At 48.8% G+C, this 24926-nt stretch overlaps 1 protein-coding gene across 2 annotated transcripts in view; it reads right to left on the reverse strand.

Moving 5' to 3' along the window:
- Positions 1-24556, reverse strand: part of RAD54L2 (RAD54 like 2) — a 56716-nt gene extending 32160 nt beyond the window's left edge. For both annotated transcript variants that reach the window (XM_084293028.1, XM_084293025.1), the window contains exons 1-2: positions 24434-24556; positions 9492-9701 (exon numbers count right to left, since the gene is read on the reverse strand). In XM_084293028.1, coding sequence (XP_084149154.1) covers positions 9492-9645 — 154 coding nt within the window. In that variant the 5' untranslated portion in view covers positions 9646-9701; positions 24434-24556. The remainder of the gene's footprint in view (positions 1-9491; positions 9702-24433) is intronic.
- Positions 24557-24926: the final 370 nt, after the last annotated feature.

Genomic DNA, 24926 nt, shown 5'->3' on the forward strand with positions numbered 1-24926 from the left:
TTTCCTTTCCCTTAGGGTGCAAACCAGAGAGGGACTGTGCTGCTCGCAGCAGCCTCGCTGGTGAGGCCACCACTGTCACCACCACAGGTACATGCTCACACAGCCACAGTCTGGGTCTGCCAGAAATGGCCCATTTATAAAAATGATCTCCTCCTGGAAGGTGAGCCTGTTATTGCTAAGCCCATTCACTGAACAGCATTTCTGTGAGACCAGGAGGGACGAGCTCCCTCCCCGACACCTCACCCAGCTTCAGTCCCGGCTATCCCAAACGCAGGCGAGGTCTTGGTGAGGCACAGGGACTGCACCAGGGGCTTGTCAGCAAACCTCTGCTGCTTGAGAGGTTCCCGAGTCAGCGACGCAGCACACTGCCCTGCTCCAATCACTCTAAAATTTGTATTTTCCATAGAACACCAAGATAAAGGCACTTCAGAGCATGGCTCTTATCCACCAGACAAGCCAACAGCAGCACCCCTGAGCACTAGAAAATCACGAGGCCTAAAACTCACACCTAAATCTGCCTACACACGGGAAGCTGGACCTGAAAGCTCCTCCTGGCACTAACTCCTCATATGGCAGGGAATGGGAGATTTTTGTTTATATCCATATAAATCTTGGTTTATTCTGTTTGCTACCTAAGCCTGTTCTTCACAAGGAACCCAAAATCGTAAGGAGGGCAGAGCAGTTGCACATAACTTCACAACAACCTAACCCTGAACTGTACAGTGATGAACCAGGGTGTGCTGCGAATGATAAAACATGCCCTGCTTCAGCCTCAGCACCCAGACACTCCAGGGCTGTTTAACTGTACTGAATTTCAATGTCCTGAAGCAAAACAGCTGTTAAAATAGTCACATCTTATCAGAGCCAGGGGATTTATATCAGATATTTATCAACAGGTTAGTCAAAAAGTCCACTGAGCTACAATCCCAGCACGTGTGTTTTTCAGTTATATCCTTCAAGAAGCTGTTTTGAATCTCCTCCTTCAGCTTGCTACGTTGCTGCTGCCACCACGAGGTGTTTGTGCATTGCAAAAGGGTGATTTTGTACAACTTTAACTCCGTTCCGGTTTCATGTAAGTGCAAAGCTGACAAACACAAGCTAAAAGTACACAAGTGTCATTTAAGGAGTGCTTTTAATAGTTCAAGTACTTAAATTACAAAATTTGTTTGGACGGAATTAAACTAGAAATTGCTGTTCACCTAGCCCTAAAAGAGTTTTATCTTGCAGCCTTCTCCTGTCTCATTCCTGTCTTCACATTAGCAAGTGAAAATAATGCCTTTGTATTCTTTCTTATTTTTTTTTTCAGACTTACTCATTAAGCTGCATGCTGAAGAAAACACGAATAAGATGTTTTCAACATCTGTAGCACAAACTGCTGCTGTTAGAAACAGGCAGTGCATCAAAATAAAATTTGAGGTGTTAACTTGGGTATAAAAATAGGTGTTGTATCAAAAACTTTGATCTAAATGATGAACTCTGGTTCATCACTCATAAAAGTTCATTTCTGCAGTTTTCTATAGAGCCTAGCGCAACAATTTGAAGTACCAAATTAAGCAAGTAACCAATGTGGTGCTGTGTTTCAGAGGCTGAAGAACAGCTGTAAATTAACTGAAACAGTTCCCAAATCTGCTGCTGCTTGGCCACAAATACTCTATTTTTACAGCAGCCAGTTACACGCATTTTATTTAACCAGTCACTAAACCAGCACAATGCCAGATAAATTAAGAAAAAATGAAAATGAGCCCTTGCATAGCTTAAACTCAAATTCAGAACAGAAGTGTTTCGTTCTGCCTGGTACATCTGAAAATAAAAGGGGGCACTGCATGAAATGTAAAGCAGAGAATTGTGACTTTGGCTTCACCACGGCTTCATCAGGCAACCTTGGCAAAGCAACTTTGCCACTCCTTACCTGTTCAGGAGGGAAAACACCACCTTACAAATTCGCTAATTAGCTTCCTTGTGATTTCATTATGGTTTCGCAAGTTGCTGGTGGAATACTGTAGCTGTTAGCAATGAGTAGGTGGGGCGCAGAGCTGAAAACAGCACGGGGAAGAAGGGACAAAACCTGCCCAGGAAGTGAGCCTGACTGTCCTCTGTCAGAGATTCCCGGGCTCCTTTGTGATAAAGAGAAATTTATCTTTAAAAGACAGGTTTCTGGCCTGGGACAAATCCATACACACACTGCAGAGCCACAGCCACAGGCTTTTTTCTGTAGCCACCCAGAAGGATTTCGGGGTTGTATCGTGACTTATGTGATAGGTTGAAGGGGAGGAGGAAGGAGAGGGGGGAAGAAAGCGTGGCGAGCCGTAACAGCGCATCACCTCGGGAGCTCGGCCATCGCTGTGCCAGCCAGCGGGTGTGAAAGCAGCAGAGCTCCAGCGTCATCGCCTCCTTTTAAAGCAGCTGAGCGAGTCGTTTCTGGAGTTACACAACACTTCCACGCCACCAGACTTCGTGCCACGCTCTCAGGAAGAGAAGCTGCTGTCGGAGCCTGGGAGGGAGGCAGGCAGTCGGGGACGTTTTGGCACTTCCCTGGCTTAGGATGAATGAAGGAGATGGGGAAAGGGTCGGGGCTTTTGGGCAGCGCGGGGCTGGGCAGCTGAGACACCGTCAGTCTGCAATGCCCTGCAGAGCAGCAGCAGCGCTCAGCATCCTTCCTCCTGCAACCACACCTCGCCTGAGGTGGGTAACATGAGATTGGGATAAAACGCCCTGGCCCCCTGACAGCCCCCAACACAACCCCACGTTTCTTCTGAAGGACAGACCATACTGCATAAAACCCACGGGCAAAGCACGCAGCCTGCTGGAACAAAGAGTTCCAGAGAAATTGGGGGAGCTTTTGCCCATTCAGGAGTGGCAAACCTTCCTCCTGCAAGTTCAGCATCTTTCTGTGTTACTTACCAAGCGGTAGCACCCAGCCTCCTTTTGCTTTTGCTACTCATTTTGTTTTTGTATTTTATTCAGTGGACACAGAGGACAGCCAGCCCCTACCTTTCTGGCTCTTAAGAAATCAACACAGCTCTGAAATTTAAGATTTGCAGAGGCACAGAATGTATGTTTAACAGACACAAAGCTACTGCAGATGCTTCTGCCCTTTCCAGGGAGTGAGAAAGCATTAAAAATAACCACAGCTTCTTAGCTACAGCAACCCACCTCAGAAATGCATTACACACCTGCAGTTAAATGCAAGTTGGCTGCCTCGAGGTTATCCCACAGCCTACATCCTTATAGTGAAACCTTTAAGTGCTCTGATCCGTAAGGATTGTTGTTATCAGACACTACATGAAAATTCCCCAAGGTTTAGACGCAGACCAATATGCAAGGTTAATTCATAAGCAAATTTTTCTGTATGCGGTGATTATTTCTGCACCTCTACAAAATCACACATCCCGTCCTGCCTGCATTCAACTATTAGCTTGGAAGACAGTCTACAACACAGTCACTACCAGCATAAAAGTCTTCCTGCTAATTCAAAACCAGCAGAGTGCACAGCGGTACAGGGAAGTTCAGGTTTGGTTTCCCAGGCTTGCAGCAGCCCTGAGCTTTGTAGAGGCAGCCAACTTGCTGCTGAGGTTTGCTTCCCTGAGCGTGCAGCCTGCTGGCTTCCTCAGAAATAACGTGGGAGGACTCTAGAGGGAGCTGCATCCAGACACAAGTAACTGAAGTAAGAGTCAAGATAAAGTCCATCAGAAGGAAAAAAAAAAAAACAAAACAGGAAGATGTCAGTCACTGCTCCCACATCCCCAATCCATCTTGCATTCTGCAACTGTGAACGTGTAGGTTAAATCACAGGATTATTACTTACTGGCACCCATCACTGGCATACATACACCCAGTACAGCCAGGTTTAAGTTAAAAAAATTCCTTTTATTAAGAATCATCTCCAGTGCTTTTTTAGAGGCAACTCCTGACTTTGTTTGCTCCCCCCTACCCTCCCCACAAGCCTTTTTGTGGACTCCCCCACTTGCAGCCCCCGAGCAGAGCTGCCTTTCCATGCCGAGCTCACACCAACAGGTCCACGCCTGCCCTTACCCCTGCCACCAGCTGCTGGCTAAACAGCAAGGGTGAAGAGACCAAAGCAAGCGTATCGCCGGGTCTGACTGCAAGCAAGAAACAATCACATCCACTGTGCTCGTGTCCTGCAGCAGATGGAAGCATTTCATTAAAAAGGGTTCAAAAGTAGAAGGGAAAAGACTTCAGGTTGCTGGGACTGATCTCCTGTACCAGTCACTTCAAGTAAAATTGCAGGTAAATTACTTCCTAGCTGCAGCTCCCCTTTGCCTTTTTTTTTTCCCCTCCTCCTCCTGCAGCACAGGCCATTCTAAATTTGGATACGAAATGGTTTAAAACAGGATATCATTTAGCAGCATGTTATTCAGGAGACTGTCTCCACACACTTCCTCTGCCTCTCAGTTTCATAAAAGTCAGTATGACATGACCTCATTTATGAGAACAACTTCAGAGGAGCCAAAGCTTAAGTAAATGAGTAGAGGATCCTGTTAAACGAACAGATTTACACCAAAGACTTTTCCTTCTGTAAGGACAGCAGCTTGCTCCATTTCCAACCCCACACAGTCAGCAGGGGAGTGCCCCCCAGCACCGCAATATTGTTGTTCCAGCACTGTCTTGGGGGAGGAGAAGAGATGGAAGTTTGGGGGTGGAAGCACCTGAATGAAGCTCTCCTAAAAGGAGGCAGCTCTAGGATGCATTCAGGGACCCTTCCAACAAGGCCATGCACTTCCAGACTGCAGGCAGGAGAAGGGGAGAATATTAATCCACACTTCCACATCACTTTAGACAAATACTTTCCAGTAATTTCTTGTAACCGCGGTGTTAACTACTTATTTTTTTCCCCCTCGGGTTAGAGAAGAAAATTTTCCAGCTACCTACAACTCAATTTCCCATACAATGTGACCGTACTGCTCACTACACACACTGTGATGAGCTACAAAGAGCCACAAGGGAACATCACATCGAACAAAGTCCATTCTCGCTATGATCTCACAGCAACTTTTCCCCCAGCCACTATGCAAAAAATTATAAGCAAAGCTGATCCAGCAGCACCACTTTAAGCAGAAAGTCATTCCTTTAGCAAGAGCCCAAGGAGAGCAAAGATCCTCACAAATCTGCCCCACCAGCTCCATCTGGAGTGAAGTACTGCTGCGGTGTTTGGGAAGCTCCGAGCCACAACTACAAGCAGCATGCTCGAGTTCAACCAAAAAGCAGCCACAGGAAGGTGTTCTGCGACACGCTGCACAAGCGAGAGGTGCTCCTACTTGAAACTAGTGTGTTATTTGTATAACTGGGGTTATTCAAGATCACAGGCAGCGATGAGCATGGTTTGTGAGAGGCTTGGGTGAAGAGCCTTGGGCCTCTCCCCTCCCTGACCTCCTGCACCATCTGCTTCCTCTGGTCTCCCCTGAAAAGGAGCTGAGTCTTGATGCTGGTGCCTTCGCCCTGCAAAGAAGCTGCACTGCAATAGAAAAACCAGCAGCTGCGAGCCCTTCCACTCCCTCAGGACCTGCAGCTCTGTACTGCCAACACAACCGTGCCCACTTCGCATCCATAAGACCCCCATGCAGACCAGTTTGGTTTGCAGCAGTAGTCTCTAGCATGCTGTTCCTGGCTATCCCCCGGTCCAGTACACGTGCATATTAAGAAGTGCAGTGATAGGGTTGTAACAGAAAGCTGTCCACTGCTGTGCTCCAGAAGTACCAATTTCAATCCCTATCTGTTGCTCCTACCCCCTCGTCATGCAAGCACAGACAGGAGCCTGAGCACAGTGTCTGACTGCCTGCTTACGGCACCTTTCAGACACCTGAAACAATCAGCTCTTAACACTTTCCCCTGAAATATACTTTTAAAAAAATGTGTTAACCCATATTCTCAGAGGCAAGAGAACAAGCAACTTGCTATGGCTATTAATAGCAGAATGACAGCAACATGTATGAGTAAGAGACAATGATCTCCAGACACTTCAATCAGAACGATCCAAAGATATACAGAAAAAAATGAAAAAAAAACACAGAACATTACAGTAGGACCTGTTCAAACACTCCATTTTTCCTCGGGAAAGCTTTGAGGTATGATTTCAAATGCAGGGACCGTTCATCTGCAAAATCCATATCGGAGGTTTGTTTCCTCTTTGCTCAGATTAGCTTTTATTCCGATGGCGTGCTGCACAGCCCTGAGCAACTGCCAGGATCAGAGTTGTAAGAATCCTTTATCTCTACAGTCATGACTACATCACGCTTGTAGCAAAAAGGATTTGGGGAGTTCAAGTTCTTCGCAGTCGTGCACTGCTATCACAAAATCAGACACGATTACACCCGGGCTGCTGCCCAGAAGCGATGCGAGCAGATGCAGCGGGCAGGGATGCCAAGGCTGGGAAGGGGAAGCCTCTGGCTGTGCCTACAGCACGCTGCTAGGATGGGTGTGCAACCCGGCACCCACTGGGAAGGAGATGCAGGCATCACGGTCGGTATGTCCTGGGTGAAGTGCACTGGAGAAAGGACTGAAACTCTAAGTGCTCCTGCACATGGCGCTATGGCTCATTAACTGCCCAGCACTGCAGAAACGAACAAAGGATGCAAGCTGTATAGTTATTAACTCCTGCTTATTCAGAAGCATTCAGGAAACTAGCCCACATGCTCTTCTTCCCCTCGGAGGCAGGGTTTAGTAACTGCTTTCATCAGGTAAGCTTGCACAGTAAGAGTCCTAGCTACCTTCTAAATCATCTCCGTAACAGTCCATACTAACCTCAAACAAAACTTAAGGTTCTGAGCAGAATTGAGGAAAAAAATCCATTAAAACTGAAGATGACCCTCAATACGGAAAATACAAAGAACTCAGCAAATTCTGAAACAAGTCACTGCACGAATTCCCCACACAACACATCAAAAGGACCGGAGCAGGCTGAACGTACAGAGAGCAAGTCACCGCTGAGCCTGAGACCGGCCTACCCACCACCAACAGGTGGGGACGTTACATTCACCTTGGATGGTTCTTCAGTGATCCGAATCACCACCAAAACACAGAAAACCTACTTCCATAAAATAAAGTCACTATTTTGTAAGAAAACTATAAAAAGGTTAGTTTTATTGTTATCAATACAATTCAAAAACAAGTAATCATTTTCAGCCTGGGGATTTTCAGCCTGTTGCCCTTCCAAGGAAGGAACTGTGAATTATTAATCTTTTAAATCTTTTACTGCTAGAAATTAATCTTTTAAATCTTTTACTGTTTCCCCATTACAGGGGAAGGATCCCTCCAGGATCCCTGACAGAACATCTTCAGGATAACCACGATACTAGGAGGGGATATGGGCATGGCTGGGAATGGGGAGAACAAAGTTCCAGCAGAGAACCAAGCTTTTTAAAAGCTTTGTAGTAAAACCATGAGAGCTCTTCCTTCCTGCTTGTGAATGAAAAGTAAGCATTCTGAAGAGGAGTTTTATGAATGAGGGTCATCTACAAAGAGACAGGACTATAAATATTACTTGGACAAAGCAACATGGAATTACAGAACTGTCTGCGTTGGAAATGACCTTGAGGCCCAGCCTTCAACCTGACCCACCAATTCCACCACTAAACCACGTCCCTTAGTGCCACATCCACAAAATGATCCTCTTCTGCCCGCAGTTAGCCATATTCATAAGCCAAGTAACAGTGGACTGATTTTATATTAGATCTAAGGCAAAACAGATGCCAAGTAACATCTGAGTCACTCCACAGCAGTGAAGGAAAAGCGGAGTGCACCCTTCCACAGCAAGCAATATTCTCACAGCTAGGCACACGGAAGGCATCCTGATCTTCTGCTGAGCAGAATTAAAGCCGAACATCTGAAGCATCAGAGAAATCCTAGCTTGGCTCACACTGTGTGAGAAAGTCTTCTCTTGTACCTAATAACTACAAAACCATTGTTAACTACATGTAAATTCTTTTCACTCCTGATTTCCTACATTCGTTAAAATTTGTTTTTAATTAGTCTCTGAAGAAATACAAAGCATAAGCATGCTTCTAGTGTTTTAAGAAAAAAATAAACTACCGTCGTTACTGGTTAGCAATGTTCTGAAATATAGACATTAATTCAGTTTGCTTGGAAAGAATGATCCCGAGGAACAGGGTGAGTATTCAGCCACAACAACACTGATGTAGATGATTAAAAGCATAGGCCTCTGATAAAATAGCCACAGGAAGTGACCCACTTGGACACAAAACAGAGCCACTCCTCCCTGTTAATAGAAGTTTTTCTAAAACGTCATGGTTCTTAAGGCTCTGCTGAGTACAGGTTCCTGTGAACAAAGGGACAAGGTCAGTCTGAGCAATCTGCAGCCCAGGAACTCATTTCTTAACCAAACACTGCCATTCCCACTACTTTCTCGTGAGATAAAGTCACGTGAATAGAATCAGAGGAATAAAATTTGTACAAACATTTTCTAAGCATTTTAAATCAAAACAGGATCTTCAAGCAGCAAGTGGCTGAAAGAATAAAAAACAAAACTTAAGGACAAGGTACTCTGAAACCAAAAATACCTTAAGAACTGGAAGACTACAGAAGTACCTGTATTTAACACATTCTACACTAAGAAAAGGAGATCTATTCTCAGTAGGCTGAAGTAGGTGCATTCAAAAATCTGTATGCTCTGAGGTTATTAAAAAAATCACAATTTTTAAGGAAGCAAATACAGTGACATCTCTACAGGGCTGGGCTGTAGTTTAATGACACAAGGAGTTTGATGACAAAAGTGGCACCCAACAGCCATGCACTGCTATGTGCCCTCCAACATCACCCCTTCTTGTGAGCAAAATGCATTTCTAGGACCATGCTATGAAGCAGAACAGTTACTTAACCTTGCTTGAACAGAACCTGCAGAGCAGAGCTCCACAAACAGCTATATTGGTCCTGACTGAAGAGGTGAGTGGGGCACTTATAACTGGGTGAGGACAGAAGGTGACAGCTCACTTAGTCAGCACTGCCACCTTTTGTATTGTAAAGGAACCCTGCACTCTGTCAGAAAAGAACAATTCCCTTTTTCTAAAAGGAATTATTTTAAGGGAGCAATAGTTGCCCACAGAATCCATTGAAATGTTTGCCCATTGGCAAGCCAATGATGTAAATATACTTAATTTCACTGGATCCTTTTAATAATAGAGATAATTGTAAATTGATTTATTTGCTTCTGCAAATTTCAGCAATTTATTTGCTTCTGTATGTAATTGCTTCCCTAGAATCTGTAGCTATTTTATAAACTCCATACTCCTTACAGGTTACACTTGTGGTTTGTTTACACTATGGACATTTTTTTTGGCCAGAAGTCCAGAAGCCCTACATTAAATCCCTTTTTAAACTAAACAGCCACATAAACTGTTTAAACAGCCGCTTCTCCCTACCAGTCTCTGGACCCTAACCTTTACACCGTCACTCACCAAAATTTGTAACGACATTTTTGTCTAACAACTGTATGCACAGACTCTACCCCATTCACTTACCACTCTCATCAAGTAAGTCTTCCTCGTCGTCCCCATCGTTGTCCTCCTCCATCGCTGCCTCCTCTTCATCTTCCTCCTCCTCCTCTTCCATATCCTCCTGCTCCAAGTCCGGGTCCAGGTCCGGATCACTCCCTGAGATTGACTCGTCCGACATGATTCCCAGTGGTGCTCCTCGTGCATTACCTGCTCATGGTCTGCTGTGAGGCAGCCCTGCAACGGAGAGCAAGGAGGTACATAAGGAGCCCAGCAAATCCCAACCTTTGAGCACCAAGGCCCAAGATCATAGCACTGTTACTACATATAAAAGCATGGATCTACTGCCAGCCTTAAGTAACATTTATAGCAGACTTTGCACAAAACCCTGTGTAGAAAATGGATGCCATAAGCATGGTACTGTGATAATCAAGGTCCCCCTTTCTAGAAAAAATACGAGAACCACCAAATTAGCTAATTCAATAAAGCACCTCTTTGTATCCTTGACACGTACACAGCGGGAGGACTCAGTATAAATACCTTATGGGAACAATTTCACTACCATCCAAATGTGAAGCACAAGAAAGAGACAAGAAAGAAGACAAGAAAGAGACAAGAAAGACTTTGGTTGCCCTGGCCCTATCTGGTCACTCCTCTTCCATGCAAGAATTATCATGAGGAGGCTGTGCAGGATGGATGAAAAGAAATACACTCAAAGTATAATAAAGAAGGCTTGATCTTGAGGAATGTAAAGCAGAGGGTATATTAAAAAACAAGAATTATGGCCCACTCATCCCCTAAAATGAAGAAAACACTCCCTCCAGCCATTCTTTTTCCATTGCCCCCTACTTACACCATATCTTAAGTGTAAGCTATAAAATGCCTGGGAACTAAATGGCTTTAAGAAAAGATTCCTAAGCAGCTGAGGCAGCATACACATCCACAAATTCCAAGAAGTGGAAAAAAGTCATTTTTCAATTGTGTTTCAGAAGGATCCATAAGAGTTTGGAAACTCCAAGGTTAAAGACAACCAAAGTCTCCTGGAGCAGGGCTGACAATCTCCCTGTCAGGAATGCTGAATTATTCCAGCTGAAGTCATCAGCTCCTGCTTTGCACCTCTCAGCTTCTCGATAACATCGAGAAGTGTCTGTGAGAAAGCCGAAGGGAAGAAAATAAACGCAAGGGAAGGACAGGTGGTGGAGTTCAGGTAGGTTCAGGTTGGAATAGGAAGCTTTTCACCACTAGGTCCTGGTAGCACTTCGCCGCCATGCAGAGACAACTCAAGCCCTCGCACTCTTACATGTGGCATCCAGAACAAGTTGGCTTCGCCAAGCAGATGGGAGAAACGGCCAAACTCTGCATGAGCTCAGGTGGAGCCGTGCCAGTTCACACGAGCTGAGTGAATCCATTCAGCTCGTGCTCTGCTGGGGACAGGCACTGAGCCCTGCTGGGGACAGGCACTGAGCCCTGCCACCGCCGACTTCTGACACCTGGTGCCTCCAGGCCAGGGCTGCAGACACAAAAGGGATCACAAGTTCTCTCAACTCTGTGCATACCTCAGAACAGGAGCTTATTTTTGCTTTCAAACAGCTACAACGTCCACGTCCAGCAGATACGGAGCCCTAAGGAAATCAGCCAACATTTTACTCCTAGAAATAGCCAGGCTGTACTCAGACTCGTAACCCTGAAGCTGCACGCATCTCCCTGCGGTTCAGGGGGTGGTCAGCAGCGCGACCTTCCTAGCTTTCTGCTGCTCATCTGGGATTTCACGGGGATTTGGTTATTTCTCTGTTGACCACACTGTGCTAAGAAGGCACGTAGCATCCTCTCTGCCAGAAACTGCACCAACAGAACTGTATTAAAAAAGTTACAGGCTTCACTATCCTAGGAAGTCAGCACCAACCCAAACCAGTGAAGACATACAAACACTACTGGAAGAAATGAATTAAGGTTTCTTAAGCAAATGGGAAAAGCAGAAGTGCTGTAATGCCAGTAACCATTCTGAAGTACAACACAATCGAGTTTCTTGCATCAGGATTCTTCTGTTTCATTGTTGCAGAACCTTAAAAAACTTTCATGGGAAAGGATATGGGTCCTTGCATTCCCATAAATAACATCACACCCAGCAGAGAGCAGCTATTCAGTACAGAAGTGCTCAAACATGAGATTTATTTTTCTTGTAAGCAGTACGTACATGTTTTTAAAACCTAGATTTTGAAACCTTTTCAGCAGCCCTAGCCAGAAGAGTCAAACAGAGGCATTCGAGGAGCCATAAGGGCTCCAGAAGCCTGGTAGGTGCAGAGATGCTCAATTCCCTGCCATGTAACTGTCTGCCTGTCCTCCTCCCATCCTCATCCTCGGCTCTGGCAGCTCTGCAGCCACCCACCACACCAGCCACCCACCACGGGAGCTCCACATCTGCGGAGGCTCGCACCCTGCCTGGCGGCAGCAGGGCACACCGGGCAGGTATTACACAGCCTGGAGACTGCCCTCGTTTCTCACGCAGACCTGACCCACTTTGGGGCTTGCACAAGGGGAATTACATCACCCAGCCAGCCTGGAGCTGCCTCTCCTGTTTTAGGGCTGAGTTACTCCAGCCTGCCCCATCCCCTGGCTTTGGGAACACAGGCATGCCGTGCTCTGCATATAATCGCTGTAGGAAGGGCACTGTCCAAGAGGTGAACAGATCCCCTTCACCTGATCGAAGTCACCACTTGTCCAGACTTTCTGGCTGTCCCACATCAGACCAACTCAGAGCCTGCTGCCCCCTCACCCAACGGGCAGCGCGTCCTGAGCCTCAGGAGGGTCACTGGCACCAGGACACAACCGAGAGCCTGAAGTCCCTGCAGCACGATGCCCAGTTCCTGCAGGTGGTGATGCTGAGAAAGCTGGTTTGGCTACGAGGTGAAAACACTCCCAAATTCCTCTTGGTTACATCGGGAGAAGAGAGCTATCATTATTAATCCCCTCCAGGGAGGTAAACCCTGCCATCAGCTGAGCATCAAATTAACACCCAGACAGCCCCTCTCCTGCATCAAGTCCTGGCTTTCAGCAAAGATAAGAACAGGTGAGCAGTTTCCTGGGCTTTGCTTTAAGGCAGAAAACTTCAGGCAGTAAGTGCCAGGCAGTAACAACTGCCACCTCCTTGGCACATGCACAAAGGAGGCCCCGTTATGGACTCAGAAACTGAAAAAAACTCACCAACGCAGACACATTTCTGCTGTCCTACTGCTTTTCTTTTGCTCTGCAGAGGTTTTTAATCACATTTCTTAATGCACCTTGAAGTTGAGAGAGGAACATGACAGTGATCATCTTCCTTCCTATGCTCACGGCGGGGTTACCTGTGCTGCAAGCCGGGCTGTCAAGTGGGCAGCGAGCACAGGATCTGCCACAGCCTCACCCCTTCTGTACAGCACCAGCACTCACAAAACCCACCCTTTAATTAATCTGTCCTTTCATTACCTGCTCTGGGCACCGAGAAGCAACGGAGGATGCGCGGAACAGGACACCAGGTGCCACCAGGAGCAACGTGCCTTTGCAGAGGGAGCCCACCTGCTGCGGGGAGCGCTCAGGGCACAGGACACGCTCGTCCCACGCAAATCCCTTCCAAAAGGGCAGGTTTAGCACTAATGCACGGTGCTGAACAGTAAAGAGGATTCTATCACCTCCCCAACCGCCAGCCAAGGCCGGTATCTGGGACTCATCAAGATTTGTCCCTTAAAGCCTGTTTTGTAACCAAGACCTTACGGTGGGCAGCGCGGTACCGGGCCGCGCAAACAGGATCAAGCGCGCCGGCAAGTCGCAAGAGGATTTGCGCAGGCAGTTTAATAAAACCAGGTATTTCAAAGTCAGTGTTGTGTAAAGCTCTTTGGGTTTCGCTGCAGTCACGTTTTATGGTATTAATCATTTCCTTTCTGTTTGTTTGGCAGCAAAATAGTTGCTTGTGGCCATAAGATTCCCCTGGCACTCTCCGAGCGCACACCAACATTTCAACCTGGAAGCGTGCTGACGGGCTCTGTGGGGCAGGAAACCTCCTCATCCTGCTGGATCACCTGCATGCACAGCTCTGGTACTTCATAGGCAGCCTTCAGGAAGTGGTGATAAAGGACAGAGCTGGATCACTGAAGAGTCACGTCTAAACCTTTCTGTAAGATAAGAACCTCCTAACAGCTTGCAAGTAATACCCCAAGGAATGGTTTTCTTTTCAGTTTAAAAATCTAACTAGAAATAAGTCTGAGAGCAGTGGGCTTGGACAGTTTGATTAACAAACATTAGAACCTCTCCAATTTTCATCACGTAACATTACAATCTCCACAGGATAAATATTTACCCCAAAAGCAGCCAGCAGTGTCACTAACCCAGTGGATCTAGCAGACTTCCCCCCTCCTCTTCTTTTTTTTTAAACTAAAAATCAACAAGAATTTCTTTCCCCACTGTCACCCCCAATCACATTTAGGGCCATCCTTACCTAACTGATTACTCTGTGGTTTAAAGCCCTTCTCCCCATGGAGTTTGACTCGAGCAATCTGGTTGTTCAGCTGTGAATCTGGACATAGCTGGGACGGAAGAAAAAAAATTCTCCTTCCTTTCCCCTTGTACAAATCACACCAAAACTAAGAGACATTGATCCCGTGTGACATGTTTACTAGAGGGATGTTAAGGAAGGAAGAAGCAGCCATCTGAAACCCCAAGTCAGGGGGTTACCTGCCTGTCCCAGACTATGCCTGAGGTCGGTGGCTGCACTTCTGCCCACAGCCAGACCTTGCCATGCTTGACTCAAGTATTAAGGAGCCCACTGTGATTTGTGGGGATTAGGTATCGAGGGACAGAATAACCCAGGGGCTTAAAAAACACTTCCATGTATCAACTTTGGGAGTCTACTTTATAGACTAACAGCTTCCTTCCTGAAAGGCACCACAATACCAAAACCAGCGTGAAACTGGTTGTTCCCTGACAAAAACAAACAGAAAAGCCCCTGCAAGAAGGGGTGGAGTATAACTTGTACAACTATCTGCCCGAACAACGTTGCACTGCCTTTGAAAGCAATCTTTTAAAGTTATGCTAGAGTAGAAATTGGCTTCCTACAAACAGACTCCTTGGAAATACCCCTGGGATTAACACCACAGCTGAAGGAAGCCTCTCACCTCACCACACCACCGGCCACGGTCCCAGCTCCAGCAGTTTCTGGCTAAGTGGCTTTTCCAGGCTCTGCCCGTGGTGCCGACAGCAGCAGCAAGGCGGGCAGTGCCGGAGGAAGGAGCGAAATCCTGAGCACGGATTTCAGACGAGTGGGAAGGCTCCACGGCAGCACGTCAGGACTCCCAGCTACGTCTGTTTTACACAGCAGGTGAATTTGGGGCAAATTTACCCAGCCATCGCTAAAGATTACCAGTCTCAAAAGCCAGGATGTAGAAGTCAGCTCAGGGGGAAGGCAGCCCAAGCCTCCTCTCGTGAGGACAAACTGGTGAGAGGCAGGCAAATTCCAACAAGCAAGGAGGATCCAGACAGCTGAAAGATCCCTGCAGGAGCCAAAGCCCTCGTTACACAGCAGTGGCAGAGAAGTTCTGCAATAAATGACCCTGAGAGAAGCAGTGGAACAGGGAGGGGGAAGGCAAAGAGCCTCCTCCTGAGCAAAGCTCAGCCCCTGAGACCCTGCAATGCCCAGAGGTGGCTTTGGCCATGGCGAGACGCTAACGTTGGGGCTTTCCTCCTGGAAGGCCCCCCCAGGGAAACGGGCTGAGATAGCCCAAACAGCTCTCTCCCCCTTCAGCACGAGGAACATTGCATGTTTCTGCGGTGCTGAAAGGCTGAGCTGCTCTCCCCCACTTTGGCAGAATCGCCCCACCCACACACCCTTTTTTTTGCCACCCAGGGAAGCACTGAGGAGTTTCATTACCGGGGAATGATTCACTGCCTTCACTGCCTGACGTTCTGCCATCACCGCTGGTCCAGGGCAGCCCCCATCCCCTCCAGCTGAGATCCAGCTGCCGCCTGGCTCTCCTTTCCTCACCTTCCTTCCTCTTCGGCACCGGCCTTAAAACCCAGGCTCTGGCTTTATGCAGTTTTTAGGAAGGGAAAGCTTCCACGCGGTTTTGTCCCTCTTCATTCCCCATCTCGCCTCCAACCCCGATAATTACGCTGGAGACAAGAAAGCATTACTTAAGCCACCTACAGCTTACCAAAGAAACTTGAACACAAGCAAAAAAAAGAAAAAAAAGCTGTAGGAGGAAACGGAAATAAGCAGTTTTGAGCTCCCATGGTATAAAGATGACAATTAGCATATGGCAGACCCAAATCGCTCCCGTCTGTGATGTGATCAGAAGCTGACTTTTATTGGCTACCACTCTAGATTAAAAATCCATTAAAGGTTTAAGAACTGCCAGCAAGATGAGTTTCTTTCAGTCATCCCCTCCGGCAGAACATCCTGCTGGCACAGGGCTGAAAAGATTTATAGTTAGTGCCACTTACAGAGGTCACTCTTCTGCTGGTTTTGAGAACAGCCACCAAAAAACGCTCAATCTTTGCCTTCCCCTCTGAACAGGTCAAGATAAAAAGTCACACGGATCCTCACCTACCCCACACAAAACCCTAAGCCAGTGCTCGTTTCGGTACCGCTCAGGCCCAGCACCTCAGGCAGCACGCAGGGGATGTGGCCGGACGAAGGAGCCTCCTGGGCTTTGGTCCACAGCAAAGGACACGGCCCCGAAGGTGAGTCCCGCTGGCACAAAGCCTCCTGGTGGTTCAGACACCTCTGCAAGGAAGGACACCACAGCTCAATGCATGCTGTGAAAAGCCTAAGATACTTTTTAGAGGACTGCTGGCACACATAATTAGAGACAAGTGTTACTGCACAAACAAATGGACTAGGAGTCTCTCCCTAGAGATAATTCATTTTTTAGTCTTTAAATCCATGAGTATAGGACTTATTTGAATAACTTTCAGTAGAGCTTTAAAAACAGTGTATTGTGCATTTGGCTAAAGAGCATCACAAACATCCCCAACAAAGGTCCCCTGGGGGCTACCAAGCCGCCCTGGTAGCCATACCCAACTGTCCGGTCCCAGCAGGTGTTAAAGAGGACGTTAATTAGTCACGAACTGCCACAGCCATACCCAACACTCGGACGGGAAGGTGCAACCAGAGGGGGATTCATCAGCAAACTATTAAAGCATCATGAGGAGTAAGCCCCCTAAGAGCAACCTGCACAAGCAGCTGCTGGCTACTGCACTCAGCTGCAAAGAAGCATCGCCAGCTCACATTCATAAAGTCACATTCCTGGCATTTATGACAGCCACGTTTCCTGTACTTCAGGTTTTTGCTGATAAGACAAGGCTGCACGGGCACTCAGACCCACGCAGAGCCCAAGTGCTGTTTTTCCAGGACTCAGAAGCGGAACAATACAAAGCATTCAGCCATGATCTGGGGAAAAAAAAAAACAAAAACAAAAACACGACCTTTTGTGTATTGCCTCCCTCAAGGAGAGGAGGAGGTTCTGATCAACTGCTTCCTGCAGGAGACTGCTCCTGGCCTGGTTTGTTCACCAGTTGTGGCCGTGGCTGGGCCAGCAGCTGCCCCGCAGCACCAGCACGAGGCTGTGGGCAAGCACCTTGCTGACACGGCACCATCCTGGGAGTAGGGGACAGCTGTGACATGTCAGTGTCCTCAGGCTCAGCGGAGCTCTCCCCTAAAATAGAGCAGGAGTGGAACTTCTTGTCTCGTCCCCATTGTTCCTGCCCTCCTCCGGAGCCGGCAGGAACAGACCTGAGGGTGCCAAGCCCTTCACGCAACGTGCCCGGCCGTCTGGCTGCAGAAATCCTTGAGTGCTGCTCACAAGGGCTGAGCTCTGGAATTTGAGCAGGAAGCGTGAATCCTCTCGATGGGAACGCCTGGGTACAACGAGCAGCATTCCTTATCCAGGCAGCTGGTTACACCTTGCTCAATTTCACTCCCAATCCTGTCTCTGTTAGGGACAAACAGCAAAAACCTCAGGGCTGTCCAGAGGATGCACCTTCCCATCACGATGCGAGCACACAGGCTCACAGAGAAGTCCCAGCCCAGCAGCAGAGGCTAACAGCTCTGTATCTCCTCCTGGGAAAATATGCACTTCCCTGACCAGGAGCATTGATTTAGTTGAAACCTAAGACCTCCTCTCTGCTTTGTGGTGCTGTGTTGTTTTAAGTGCTATAATAAGCATGGGAGGAAGGAAAAGGCACCTCTAAGCCATTTTGTGTCCTTTTTTTTTTTTTTTTTTTCCTTTTTTAAAGAGAGAGTCAGGAACAAGAATTTCTTCCAGTCCGCATGGCCATGCAGATCACCGCTTCCCCACTGTTCTCTACTCATCACCTGGGCCTTCTTCCTTCCAAGCAGTTAACTGCTGTCGTTACAGAATAAGGGAACTCAGGGCACATACAAGAGGCCGTCACTACTCACATTCAGCAGGGGACAGGACGTGCAGTTACAACGGCAGAAACTTCAAAGGCCGCCTGCTGCAAACCTTGCCGCGCATTGTCTCGGGAACCCCAGAGCGAGGAGCTTCCAGAAGTAAAAAAGTAAACAGAGGAAACCCACACAGCTCTGGGAAGTTCTCTTCCAGAGAGAAGAGGATCACATCCCGCTCCTACGACAGCTCGGTTTCAGAGCCTCCCCCACCCCAACATCCCCTGCAAAAGCCACCCGACCCGTGCCTTTTGGCATATTTTACTCTTCCAGCTCTCGTGGTGGATTTTTCCACGAGAACACTTGCGATTAAAACAGCAAGATCTGAAAAACCAGAGAACCCCATTAAAGGGGGGCAGCCTTATATTTTCAGGAAATTTATACACTAAAAGGTTTAGGAACTGAAGGAGACCAGTAGCAAGCTTCGACATAGAAGATCCACTGCTTTCAGAAGCGCGCTAGTTCCCAACTTTAAGAGGAAAAAAGAGAAAGTCCCAAGTTTAAGCTTTGTGTTCTCCCAGGCCCATTGCCCCAGGGCATGTGCAAGACTCCACCAGCCCACGAGGATCACCCACGAGTGTGAAGAAAAGAAGGAGACCTTTGCCATCCTGATAAAATATAAGCAATGGGGGGGGAAAGCAGCTCTTGGTGGGGAGATCGTCATCCACCCGGGTGTCTTCCAAGCGCCTCCTCATCCTGACTCGCTGGGATGTCTCCAGCTCCTGAAGCCCGTCTCCCTCAGCAGTCCACAGCACCTTCTTAATGCCTCCAGTGGTTAATGGCACTCCTTGGTAACAAAGCGTGCCTTTTTCCAAAGCTGAATTTGAAAACTCCCAGGCACCACCACAGCTTTCTCCACTAACTTAAGAGCCCTTTGGTACTCAGCTTGTTTTGCCCAAAGAAAACTGTGAAACTTTTACATCTAAGCCAATGGAGCGCTTCCTGATCTTACCCCCATCCATACTCAGTATTTCCTGTTTATACATCTAATTACAGATGAACATTACTATTAAAAAAGTAATTAGCTTCTCTGAGGAGCCTTAGGACCCACGGCAGGGCTCCGAGGGCTCACATACTGCCCCATACCTGCTCTGCTCCTGACATCCCTGCCAAGGCCTTAGCAGCACCCGTAGCCACGCTCGGGCTCTGCAGACACACTCGGTCACACTAGCCCGGGCACCCAAACAACTCCGAGGACACTCCGCAGCTCTTCTTCCCTCTTCATGCTTCACCACGCGGCGTAACCTTTATATAACCACACTTCCCATCAGCTCCAGTTTGGTGCTCTCTTCCAGGCCACTGATGAAAACACAGCGGAGCACCAGACCCAGCACAACCCTGGGAAATGCCCCCACTCAGAGTTGCCACATCTGCTTTTTTTTAAGCCCGGTTTTGACTCGCTGACCACTCATCCCTGTTGACCAAGATTCATTTTTCGGTAATACCCGTGCAGATTAGCATTAGGGGAGGAATGGAATATAAATATCACACTAAGCCCGGGTGCTCGATACAAAAGCTTTAATTACCACGCTGTGATCTTCCAGAGTATCGGCCGAGCCCTGGCACCCGGCCACCGAGCCGTTTCCTTTCTTCCACTCGTTTTGACTAAATCCTCCCAGCCAGCCATCAATCGACTCCCTTCTGAGCACTGCCCCGTTCTCTAAGCAGACTGAGCACCCCGTGAGCACCTCCAGCCCCCTTGCCAGCCTCTCTCAGAATCAGGGGTTTTGTTTTTTCTGTTAACATTTGGGTGCCACACAGACCTGGAGCAACTCAGGTGAAAGCAATACACTTCTACAACCTGGTTATTCCAGATTGAACAACTCCACGTCTAACAATTTACACTTAATTGATGCTGAAGTGCTGGACAAAACTGAGTTTAAGAGCCTTGGGGAAGTGTTTAATGAGTTATGTCTCTAAACCATTATTTCCAGCATTCTGATAGGCAGGACAAGCTTTCTTCACAAGCAAAATCTCGAGAGAAAAAAAAAGTTTCCACTGCCAAAGGAAGAACACAGAAGATCTCCATGGGATCTCCATGCTTGAACTCCTTCCCAGACCGTGCTGGTCCTACAGGCTCTTTGTACTCGATCGCCCACACTGGCTGAGCAGCAGAAGGGATCTGCAGTTTCTGTTCATCAATTCTGCCCTTGCACAGCCCCGGCTCTTTGTTAATTAGATCAAGCGAGCTTTCCGCAGAGAATGCCAGAGTAATGTCTGCTTGTTATCTGCCAAATCACCACAGAGCCTCTTTAATTGCTTTTATAAGTTTAATGCCTCTCTTAAGGCTCCCTTGTTATGTAAAGTGTTGTTGTGCACATTAGGCCTTGATCAAAGTCCTCCTCGTGCTCAGCACAAGTTTGGATGCATCTGGGACACAGAAAGCATGTTGGCTATACATTCAGGTATTCCAGCGTTGATTTTTCTGCTCCTCTGCCAGCAGAAGCCCTCCAGCACGCTTAGCCCCTGGCTGCAGCCCTCATACAGCAGCTGTAAGTGTTCCATGCCAGCACGTGGCATCTGCTCAGGCTGCCACCTGGACAGCTCCAGGCAGGCCTGCAGTCGGGCAAAGCTGCACCAGCCAGACACCGCTCACCTCAGCCTCCTTTCCAGGGAGGTGTCCAAGAAGTGCTCAAGTTCCTGGGCTTTCGGACCGTAGCTGATGCTACTCCGCGGTACGAACGCTGTTTGTACTGCAAACCAAAGTCTGAGATTTCTCCAGATTCCTTTTGAAGCAGCTGGCTAAGTCCTCTCCTTAATATTTCTGCAGCCTTCAACGGTATCTCGGGTCAGCAAGCTGTCCGGGAGGCCTCCGCTCAGGCACAGATTCAATGCATCCTCTGGACAGGTGCGTGGCAGCCTTCAGGTCTTTGCTGACGTTTGAATAAATCCCTAACACCCAGGTTGATTCAGTCACCTTCAAATTCGCCGACACCCCTCTAGAACAGTAACCCTAGGGCACGCTGAAAGGCCACCACAAAGCGCTCCCAGTCACCGCAACCACTCGCGCACTGAAGCGAGCACACGGACAGCGCGGCCGTTACACTGAAGTGCTGTGATACTTGCCTCCCTTTTTTTTTTTTTTTTTCTTTGAGAGAATTCATCTTGCCTTCGATATGCCACAAGGCTTTTGGAGGTGTCAGGCTGACCCCAAGCCCAGCATTCACACTGACTGAGCAAGAACAAAATTGAAACGATCACAGCTGCCCTGAGATTACAGCAGCGCCGCATCGGTCTCGCTTGCAGGACTGGCTGACATGCTGCCTTTTGGCTTCAGACACAACAGCAAGTTTGCCTGGCCTCCCAGAAGTTCGAAAGACCTATTTTTTATGCTTTGAGGAATTTTTCAAGTCAGTTCTCTGGGTTTTACACCTGCACGGCTGAAGAACTTATTTTCCATGCCTTTTTTCCGAAGCTTGTTTCAACTTCAGCCACGCTCAGTCTGCTAACAGATGCGAGCACTTAGCATTTGCTGGCTACCACGTATGAAATATTGATCAGTAACTTTCTGAATGTTACTTAGAACAAGAAGTCTGCAGCTAGGCTGCTTAAAAGATTAAAGATGGCTAAACCAGAACCCAACTGCACCACACTCTCAGAAGCCCAGCCAGCTTCACAAGTTGCCTCTTCAACGATTTTGGCCTCCAAGAGCTACTTCCAATTCCCCCTTCTCCCCTCTCACAGCACGCAAAGACAAAGGATTTCGTCAAGTAATGCTTCCCCTTTCTCACACGAGGAATGGTGTTACTTTATCATTCCTCTTCAAGATTCTGTTTCTTGATAAGCACAAAAGCCCAGAACGTAAATGCAAGGTTTTCAAAAGTTAGCAAGAAATGAGACTTTCAGAGTACCCAAACATCAGATCCTACACGAGGTATCCTACAAGCATAAGCCTAAATATTCCTGTTTAATACTTAAGAGAACACCGATTTGGAAAAGAAAACACATCTCTACATAGCCTTTTGTTTTTCTATGGCTAAAAATGCTGCTTAAGCACAGTAAATTCCTGTTTTGCAGTGAGAACTCTCTGAAACAACCCTAGCTGTAATTAACTTGACATACTTGCCAATCAGGAAAACATTAAGTAGAGATTGTTTTGCATAAACAGTAAACACAGATCTCTATTTCTGTACCAAGTATCCAAGAATACATCAAATGGTGCTTTGCTGCAGGGACTGAACTCACCAAAGGTTTAAACTATGAAACTTTGGTGCAGATATTTCTCCTACAGGGTACTATCCCCCAGATGCTTTCGGGCACCTGAGAGAAACAAGCTCAAAGGAATGACAGCAGGATGATTTCACTGCCACTAAGTGCAGTTAAAAACACTGCAACTGTCCCGTTTACCTTGCACCTATGAACAACAAACAGGAAAACACCCCATGCTTTATGTTCTTATATTCTGGTTTTGCTTCGGATCAAACAAGATGCACCTCAGTCCTCGTGGGAAGATCCCACTCCAGCACCGCTCCCCCCTTGCCCTGGTAACCCAGTCCCACCTCTTTGGAGCTGCGTGGCGGGAGGAGAAGGGAAGGCTGCAGCACGTGCACACACACACACACACACACACACAGCCTGTGTGCGCACACGGAGGGTCACAGATGGAGGACAGAACGCTAAACGTGAGTCAGCAGTGCACCCTGGCAGCGATGCAGGCTAACAGCACGCCGGGCCCCAGCAGCAGGAGCACGGCCCAACCAAGAGAAGCGACTCCTTCCTTCCCCTCGGCACTCCTGAGAGCCACCCAAAGCACAACGCGCGCTTCTTTGGACACCCCCAGCACATGAAAGACACAAAACTGCGTGAGGCTGCCACACGAAGGGAGGTTGTTTAAGCCTGGAGGTCATAAACTGCAAGAGCAGAGGTTGTGACCTGACCCACAGGAGAGGCTTCTCCCCGGGAGGACAGGTCAAGCCCCGCAGCAGGGGCCCAGGGACTGGTGAATTGTTGGCTTTGGAGGGCTTCCGATGTGAGTGAACAAAGTCCCGCTCTGAACTGGGTGCTGAAACGGCTTTGAGCAACAGGCTGGACCAAACACCTCCTGTGGCAGTTCCCAACCTGAATTACCCCATGACACCAATTTTGATTCCAGAGAACACGATAACAACCTGTTACAGTTTTTTATGTCAGGCTACACCTCTCAAATCTTCACTAAAATGCATCCACTACCGAGATGAGGCAGAAAACATTGTTTGGTTCTCCTCCTGAAAAGAGCGCGTGATGTGCAGGACACACAGTAGTGCTCAGGATCTGAACTACTCCCCAGTACCAGAATGGGAATTTCAGAGTGTCAGGAGATTTCAGGGATGAAGAAGTTACCAATAACCCAGCTGTAGTACAAGGGGAACACAGTGGCTAAAGAGTCAACCTTTTTCAGGGGAAAAAAGGTGGTAGTCAGTCCAAAGCAGTGCCAGCCTAGAAAAGATCACACGCTGCACCCACAACAGCTCTCCCTTAAATCAGAGACTGAATTTTCTTGGAAATTTCACATTCAGCATGTACCATTGCTGACCAAGCCCTACACCCTGATGCTGTTCAGATCACAGGATACAAGGCTGCGCTGTTCACTCCGTGTGTTCCAGAGGTGCAGCCTCACACCTGGAAAAGGAGCCGTGCTGACAAAGCCAGGCCACGGTGGAGCTTCCAGCAGGAGCACCAGCAGCGGTCCAGGCGGGCTGTTTTGTTTTCATCCCTCTGCTGGATGCTACCACCCCTGGAGCAGACGTACCAAAGCAAAACAAAGGCTGCTTATTCTGAACCAACTGATCTCACATCGAAGCGGACAGAGGTCAGTCCATCGCTCCAAGCCGGGGAGGGGCTGGGGATTACAACTTTTGGCCAGGCAGCAGAAACACCTTGAACAGAAGCAGAAGCTTCTGCGGGGATCGCTTAGGGGCTAAGGGATTGTTCAGGAGGCACAACGCTGGGGTGACTGCCCAAAAAACCACCAGACGTTGACAAAGTTTAAAAACACAATGAGATGTGATCATCACCACCTCATTCGCATTAAGAAGAGGGAAAAGCGCTCGGATCTTTTAGCTTTGTTGTCGTTTTTTTAGGAATAAAGACCCCACACCTGCACATACACCGCCGTGACACGCTGACAACTTCTCCCAGCCCTGATCTCGCACAAAGCCGCGAAGGAGCGGGAGGGGAACCCGGCGCAAGCCGTGCCACCCTGCACACCCCGCCAGCCACCACAACTCAACCCCCAAAACCCCAAAACCAACCCCAAAGCGGCTCCGAGCACCGCCCGGGCCCCTCCATCCACCCGCTGCTCTCCGCCCCAGGCCCCCCTCAGCCCCCAGCCCCCAGCTTAGGCCCCAGCCCGGCCCCGCCGGCCTCCAGCCCCGCTCCCCCCCCCCCCCCCGGGGCCGCGCCCCCCTCTCCCCCCCTCAACCCGGGGCCCGCAGCCCGGAGCCCCCCCCACACCCTCCGGGGCGGGGCCGCGGCCTCCCGCCGGTTCCCCCCCCCCGCTCCCCGCCGCCCTCTTTCGGCCCCCGGGACCTCTCCCCGTTGCCGGGGCTCCTCTCACCTCGGCGGGGGGCCGGGGGAAGGGAGGCTGCGGGCCCCGGCTGCCGGCGGCCGCCCCCGTTGCCGGCCTCGGCCCTCAGCCGCCGCTCGGGGCCGCCTCAGCCAGCGGCCGGCCCCGCACCCCCCCCGCCGGAGCAGCCGCGGCTCCCCCGGGCAGCAACAGGCGCCTCCGCCTCAAAGGTTCCGCAGGGCGGAGAAAGGTTCCCCCCCCCCTTCCTCCCTTCCCCTCAGTGGTGCTAATTGAGGTAATTAAGCCCAGCCAGGCGTTAGAGCCCCCTGCCCACAGAACGACGCCGCTGCCCCCAGAGCTCCCTGCGCAGCGGTGGGAGCCCCGCGTTTGCTTTTGGTGAAATGACCCAAGAGCAGCAGAGGAACCTCCTGCCTGGCCCCCCAGGCTGGCACTCAAACAGCCAGAATATTAAAAAATAAAGTGACTGATAACCTCAGCTTGGGTTTGTGGTGGCAGCCTGGGCTCAACCCACGTAACTCAGCCT

Source organism: Netta rufina (genome assembly GCF_964035555.1).
Source record: "Netta rufina genome assembly, chromosome: 10".
NCBI lineage: Eukaryota > Metazoa > Chordata > Aves > Anseriformes > Anatidae > Netta > Netta rufina.